A 7,846-nucleotide genomic window follows, 5' to 3' on the forward strand; every position below is an offset into this window, starting at 1 on the left:
CCCAGCCATTTGTGATCACGCTTTCAGTTGATTTTACCCTCCACTCTAGAACTTTCTCTCTATATATCCACCTTCTCCTTTATGACACTCTTTAAAACCTACCTCTTTGACTGCTTTAGTTAATCATGCTACTGTCTGCTTCTTTGGCACAGCCTCCATTTTTGTCTGATTATTCCTGTGTGAAATGTTTGATAGAAATGTTGCTTTTCTGTAAGATAAACTGTATTGTTTTAGCTTATTTTCACAAAAGAAACATTTTTTTTCCTTGACAGTGGTGAATGAAGCTGCCATTTTGAAGAAACATAATCTGTTTGAAGACAACACGACTTACACTAGTGACAGTGATAGCAATCTCACTGATAAAAATGAAGGGAAGACGCCACCAGATTCTCAGTCAAGGAGTCCTGCGAAAACGTCATCCGAAGGCTCATATGCTGAGGGATTAGAAACTGGAGAAAAAGTGACGTCACAAATTTCTACTCTTTCATCAGATCCAACGCTGAATGAGAAACAAGAATGTGAACAGTCATCAGTCTCTCAGGTGGAGTCTAGTGATGAACTTCTTCATGCTACACTTGATTCTAAACAGAATGGGGAAGTGATTACCCAAGTAAATACCAGCACAGTGCAGGAAACTAATCCTGCCGTAATCAATTATCAGGAAGCTGAAAATCTAACCAAATTAAATAACAAAAACAGCAATGAGAATACATCAAGAAATGAATGCCAGAACAAAGAAGTTGAAATACAGAAAGAAGGGATAACTCCTCCACCTCCTGATAGTTTGAAGGAAATACATGACCTGTTAACAGTGGCAGTCGTGCCAGCTGAAGAGGGTCCTGAGAATCAGGAAGCTTTGCTGCCCAAAGATGAATGCCAAAAGGAAGTGCACAAGGAATCTAGTCAGAAAGTGGATGAATATTTGAAGGATGCAGATGAAAGAAAAAAGGAGGATGTATCATTAGCCACTGAGCCTGTGGAAAGTCAGAGTGAGGAAAATAAGGAATCTAAAGTAGAAGACTTGCCGGCACCACTTGAGGAACTTGCGGAAAGCCACGTTGTGGAAGACAATGAACCCAAAGCTTCACCATTAACAGTTGTTGAACGCATGGTAGGTCAAGCTGAAGATCATGATGAACCCAAAGGCTCACCATCAACAGTTGAGGAACTTGTGGAAGGTCAGGCTGAGGAAGATAATGAACCCAAATGCTCACAATCAACAATTGTTGAACTTGTGGAGAGTCAGGGTAAGGAAGATAATGAACCCAAAGGCTCACCGTCAACAGTTGAGGAACGTGTGGAGAGTCAGGGTAAGGAAGATAATGAACCCAAAGGCTCACCGCCAACAGTTGAGGAACTTGTGGAAGGTCAGGCTGAGGAAGATAATGAACCCAAAGGCTCACCGCCAACAGTTGAGGAACTTGTGGAAGGTCAGGCTGAGGAAGATAATGAACCCAAAGGCTCACCACCAACAGTTGAGGAATTTGCGGAAAGCCAAGGTGGGGAAGATAATGAACCTAAATGCTCACAATCAACAATTGTTGACCGTGTGGAAGGTTGGGGTAAGGAAGATAAAGAGTCAGTAGAAACCCTGCCAGCAATGGCTAATGAACTTGTGGAAAGTCAGGATGAGAAGGCTGCAGAACCTGATAAGGAGCAAATGCCGCTAAAAATAGATGAATGTCTGGAAAATGTATCTTGCATTGACAACATTGAGTCTAATCATGTTTCTGGGAGTGCTGCAGTGTTGCACAAAGAGGGAATTCAAGAAGTAAGTACTATACACACAACAGATATGGAAATATCACTTGTTTTTTCTGAAAAGGAAAAGGAACAAAAGACATTGAACCAAGATAAAGCTAAGGAAGGTGATGAAAATTCCCCGATGTAGATCATCATTTATGCAGAAGTAGAGGTGAAGAAATTGATGGTGAACATCCCATCATTGCAGAATATGAATCTATTGTATCACCAGAAAGTGAAGTAAGCACCTTGAAACTCAAGCTCCATAAAAATGATTCCAAGAACCCAAACAACTTGATTCCACTTTATCTGAGATCTTTACTGAGAGTTTTTATAATATTCAATGCTTTTCAGATTGTACTGGGCAACACTTCCTGTTCTTGAGCTGGCCTTTTGAAGTGATATGGAGAGGTCTGTGCTTGATTTTATTTTTATTTTATCTTTTTCTCTACGCAAAGCTCAAATGAGAAAACAGAAATCAGGTTTGAATGGACTGGAGAAAATAAATCAGAGCCAGCACCCATATGTTCCAAACAATAATTGAAGAGTGCGTAAATAAAAAATCAGACAGGGTTAGGGAGAATAAAACAGTTTATAGCGCAGAGGAGATGGCTATTATCGAACTTCAAAAAAAGAACAGCAGAAAAATGTTTAAGGCCAGCAACTTTCTTTTTGAAATCAAGATCCGCAATAACACCAAAATAATCTGCGCAATATATTCCATTTTCAAGTCTTTATCGAAGAAATGGACTATCTCTACAAAAGATAGACATTGTCACCTGTTGCAATTTAGTTTCTAGTTGTAGCTGTTTCTGTTTAATATTTACGATTAAATTACTAGAATCTTGTTTTTTTTCACATGCTGTCAACACTTGGAATGCTGTACAATTTTTATTACTCTGTTTATGACATAGAATTTGTGCTTTAATTCAGTGTGATTTTGGTCACAAATTAAAACCTGTAATGTAACCATTTAGCAGAATGCGCATTCTAAATCTGTGACAATAACAGGGCTTCATGCCCATATGATCACCTTGCTATCCAAAGCTTATGTAATTTGCTGCTCAAAATAAGTATAATATTAGACCTTGCTGTTATCTGTTGACAGATTCTATTAACAGAATTAGTGTTGATGTTTGTGGACTTCAACTTGCAAACACTCTAGCAGCTTAAGATGATACAGGCTTGTGTGGTTGGTTTATAACTCAAGAGTTCGCCAATCTCACAGTTATCCTGCCCTAAAACACAGCGTAGCAACCACAATGCTTAATTCAAGCTGCAGCAGTCACTTTGAATGTTAAGAAGAGCTAATGACACAAAGTTGGATGCTTTTGAAGCAGCCCAAAATGCAACTGCCCAGTAGTCATTCCTTGAAAACTTCACTTTCATGCCTCACTGAAGTTTTCATGAACAATTCAGGGTCATGATTACGAATTTCCAAGCAAAAGCTGTTCAACTACCTGAAATAAAACTGTGTGAAGACAATCATTACAATAAAAAGAAGTAATTGAGATTTTCCATCGACCTATTAAGGGGAGAGATAGGGTGGTAGGTTAGCACTGGATTTATCCCATGCTATGAGTTCAAAATTCCGTTGCCAGGACAGCATAGAGAGTAAAGAGGTTTCCTTTTGGGGGACCACAGGAGGGAAGACATGTCTTTAATTTACAGGTAGGGGATTATCCTATATCACTCTCCAAAACCTGAGAGGCATTTGTAGAGGAGTGCCAGTCGGCGATCTCAGCATTTTGGACAGTATATTGCAGGGAACCTGCAAGAGGGAAGAAAAGATTACTTTTGAAGCGAAGGAGAAAAACCAAAATACATACCATAAAACCATACTGTGTGTCTAAGGGTATGAAAAAATACCCAAAGCACTAAATAACTAGGAGTTCAGCAACCATATCAGATTATTTTTCAGTCACATTAACCTAGCTTATCTGCAATGCTATAATGCACCCAGCAATGTGTTCCTTCCATATTTCACCTTCTTGCAATAAAATGTTGCCTGTAATTAATAACTAAAGAAGAGTAGGTTGGATGTTGGTTGCAGGATAGTCCAACAGTGTGTCATCCAAGTTTGATAACTGGAATAGAAGAGAAATTCATTTTCAGATGATGGGAGCATGTTTTTTAAATACACCGATAGTCAATAATGAGGCTAAAAATTTGTAAGTTATCCAACCCAACGCCAATTTACATTCCATATCTATCTAATATATATTCTGCTTATTTCACCTAGAATTAGAGGAGCCACAAGAGTTCTAATCTGAGGTGACACCTGAATAATTGAACCAGACTGAGTGCCACACAGCAGATGTTCCATTTAAACAATGAATGGACGCAACAGGAAAATTGAGCTTGGTTAAATAATTTGTTAAATAGAATTTCACATTAGGGTTTTTAAAATGGATAGCTAACTTCAGTTATTTTATGAACATTTCAGTGCACTCCGACTTTAGTCATAGACAATATTTTAGAAAATTGTGACAGTGTGGGGTGGTGGCTTAATTCAGTTGACTCTTGGAGTTGGGTCATTTGGCTGTGAGCATCCTTGCTTTGCTCTTGGGTCTTTTTCTTATTATATAATGTCTTTACATTTTATTCATTCATTACATCCTCACAATGAGCAGCGTATGTGTTGACTGAGGATAACGTCTTTTCAATCTCTGTGCTACATTGCCTCACTTCAGCTGGGTTCGCCAGTCAGGACACAGTTAGCTATAGTGCGATTGGGAGGGAAGAGAATCCTCAGGTATGGTTCTTGTTCTGTAAACCTGCTGGAAAGTGAATGTGTAGATGCCAGGTGATGGCCAGATCAGGTTTGGTGTGCTTCTTTGATGGTACTTTTGACAGCTGACCCCAGAGTCTGGATTTCCTTTTCGGCTAGTTGTGTTGCCAGAGGTGAATTGAGGTATGCCACTGCTCTGATCGCACTGCGACACCAATACTTTTTTTTCTTGGGTTGATACCATTTTGCTGACAGGCAAACTTTCTGCCACCAAGGGGGAGCTCATTGCTGTAGTACCAGTGAGGAGGAGATATCTTAAAGGGAAGAAGATCCCTGGTCCTTTTTGTTAATTAAATTCTCTCCCTGAGCCTAAGTAGCCAGGAAGATGGGTAAAGGCATTAAGCGAGGGAGAGGAGCCTTAACTGTGACCTCTCCCTCCAACATTCTGCTGTGTGGGACTTTCACCATGACCCAGAACCTGCCTTTCCTGCTCATTTCCTTTTGTTCCTGGAGTCAGAAGTGGCAGGACCAGTAAAAGAAATTAAGTAACTATGATCCCTGCCTGAAGACATGTGGTAGGGCGATCTGGGCTACTTCTCCTGAGTGGAAGAAGGAAAATGCAAACCAGCAGTGTTATAGGGACGACTTTACGTCCTATATTTTCCTTCAATGACTGTTGCTATACCATCCTATGTATAAAGGGTAACCATGCTCATTGTCCAGGATTGAACATAAGGCACATCTAGTTCAGAGGTCTGCTGATACCCATAGGGCAGGCAAGCTGATAACCATAGGGCAGGGCTGCTGATGACCATAGGGCCAGCAAAATTAGTGCATTCAAGGTGGAAAAAATTAGGGTAAGAAATGTAACTCACTAGACTGAGTCGTTGAATATTATTTTTGTCAAACAATATATTTTTCTCAACTCTAGAGAATAAAGTGAGCAATTGAATAAATTAGAGTTTCCAACTCTGGTTGGACTTATTCCTGAAGATTTTACCGCATGGTCTGTCATCATCAATTGTCTTTCACTGTCAAATAACCTTTTTTCCTATTGCTGATATTTTTATCAATAACAAACCAAAATGTTCAAAGTAATTTTTTTAAATATTGTTAAAGCCCCCTTGATGTTCCTCCTGTTGCTTACAACATTGTCCATTACTGAAAACTCCAGGACAATCCTGTTGGGTTAGGAATGCTAATGAAACCAGATCCCATGGTGCAGCCTGCAGCAGAAGGTAGTCCATGGAAAAAAGTTGTAACGTGGTGACTGAACTCATTTGTAAGGCCAGTAGAGGTCATTGCACACTCATAAATAATGAATATCCAACACTATGCATTGAATTGCACCCTGCGATAACTTGAGTACTGTGTTAAAATGGATTCTGGTTGAGGGAACAGAATCTCCATTTCAAAAATATTAAAATTCCCTATTTCATGAACTATGGCTGTTCTTACTTTCTGAAGTTTGTTTGAATTACAGTCAAAACCTAGTACAATGATTAGATTGCAATTGCACCATGTGTCCGTGCATATATTTTAATACGTTTGTAATTCCATGCAAGGGCTATATGTGTTTTCTGCCAGTATCATGCAACCCATTTTGAACCCAAATATCAGCTAATATAGCAAGTTTTATACTGTGATCTACAAGCCACCTTTTTATCCACATCTGATATTATAGAAGGATAAAATGGCTGTGATCGCACACCATTTTTCAAATCACAGTTTCTTCACACACATTCTGCCAACATATGAGGTTTCCACGATAATAGAAACTTCAGGAGCTGAGATAATTTTTATGCTTTGTTGTATTCTATTTGAAATAAGCTATTCAGTTTTCTCTTCATCGCAAAATTGGTTGTGTGATTCTTGAAGGTGAGGATAAGATGGAAGTAAACACTTTTGAAGAACTTTAAAACCCTCACTAGGTTAACTACATACCCCCTCAGCAGATGCATTGCCACTACTGCAGACAGAGCAGCAGAAGGAAGCTGCAAAAACGTTTCACACTTCTTTCGATGCCTTCTGGAATATAATACTCATATATGTTCTGATTTTAAACCTGATTAATTTGAGTTTATTTTGTATAATTAACTCATATGGATATGCGGGCAAAAGTTTCAAAGCTGAAATTTTTAAACTATTAATGTTTCAAATGGAATATACAAGCTTTGTCAAGATTTTTAATTTTAAAGAGCCTGTTTTTTTCAATGCTGGACCTAATAGTATGTTTAATGAATGAATTATCGTCAATAAAAACAATGAGAAAACTGCTTTCAAACTCTGGTTATTGATCAAGAAAATCACCTCCTTCCATCTTCTGCAGACCAATTGCCTCAATGAGTTAAAGCTCCATCTTCAAAGAGCCAGAAGAGTTATATTGGATAAGGCACCAGGCACACAGCAACTTATAATAATAATATTATAATCTTTATTGTCACAAGTAGGCTTACATTAACACTGCAATGAAGTTACTGTGAAAAGCCCCTAGTTGCCACATTCCGGCGCCTGTTCGGGTTCACAGAGGGAGGATTCAGAATATCCAAATTACCTAACAGCATGTCTTTCGGGACTTGTGGGAGGTAACTGGAGCCCCCAGAGGAAACCCACGCAGACACAGGGAGAACGTGCATACTCCAAACAGACAGTGACCCAAGCTGGGAAACGAACCTGGGACCCTGGTGCTGTGAAGCAACAGTGCTAACCACTGTGCTGCCATGCCCACCAGTTTAAATCAATGCAGCATTTTAAATAAGCTAGAACAATCAGTGGTATTTTTCTGGTTAAATTACCTTCTCTTATACATTGATATGTCATTGTAGAAGGTGCAATTGTCAGTTTGTAGGAATGGGCTCCAATATTTTCAGTTCTACAGAGCGTGATGGATAACTGGAAGCAATGATAACGCTATAATGTAATTAAAAGGTTCACAGAATGTTACAAACTGAAGAGTGAAGCTTGAGTGATTGATGATTATCATAAACTCACAAATTGGATGGCTGTGTGAAGTTAACCTGGACTAAGTTTTGTTTTTTGTTTCTTTATAATTTATGCTGTAAAATTTAAAAGTGTCTTGGAAAATTCAAGTAAAATAAAAAGTGCAGAGTTTTGCCTTAATTCTACGATAATTATTCTGTGATATGTATCTGCATTAAAGTGGGTCTCAAAATGGGAACACAACCTTAGTGAAGGGCTAATTAATGGCACAGCCTGGAGGCGATGACCATCAAAAGATAAAATTAAAGATATAAGTATATAACACAATCATTTTTCATGACCAAAGAAAAAGTGATCCATAAAAAGAAGTGGAATCAGGCTGTTAATAATGCTAATGATTCTCAATAGTACAGAACAAGTTGCTGGACAAAG

The 7,846-nt window shown here is 38.7% G+C and overlaps 1 protein-coding gene across 2 annotated transcripts in view; it reads left to right on the top strand.

Moving 5' to 3' along the window:
• The window catches only part of LOC140426462 (protein Niban 1-like), a 255,171-nt gene extending 248,421 nt beyond the window's left edge, over positions 1-6,750 (top strand). For both annotated transcript variants that reach the window (XM_072511270.1, XM_072511269.1), the window contains exon 14: positions 273-6,750. In XM_072511270.1, coding sequence (XP_072367371.1) covers positions 273-1,891 — 1,619 coding nt within the window. In that variant the 3' untranslated portion in view covers positions 1,892-6,750. The remainder of the gene's footprint in view (positions 1-272) is intronic.
• Positions 6,751-7,846: the final 1,096 nt, after the last annotated feature.

This window comes from Scyliorhinus torazame, chromosome 7 (assembly GCF_047496885.1).
Source record: "Scyliorhinus torazame isolate Kashiwa2021f chromosome 7, sScyTor2.1, whole genome shotgun sequence".
Taxonomy (NCBI): Eukaryota; Metazoa; Chordata; class Chondrichthyes; order Carcharhiniformes; family Scyliorhinidae; genus Scyliorhinus; species Scyliorhinus torazame.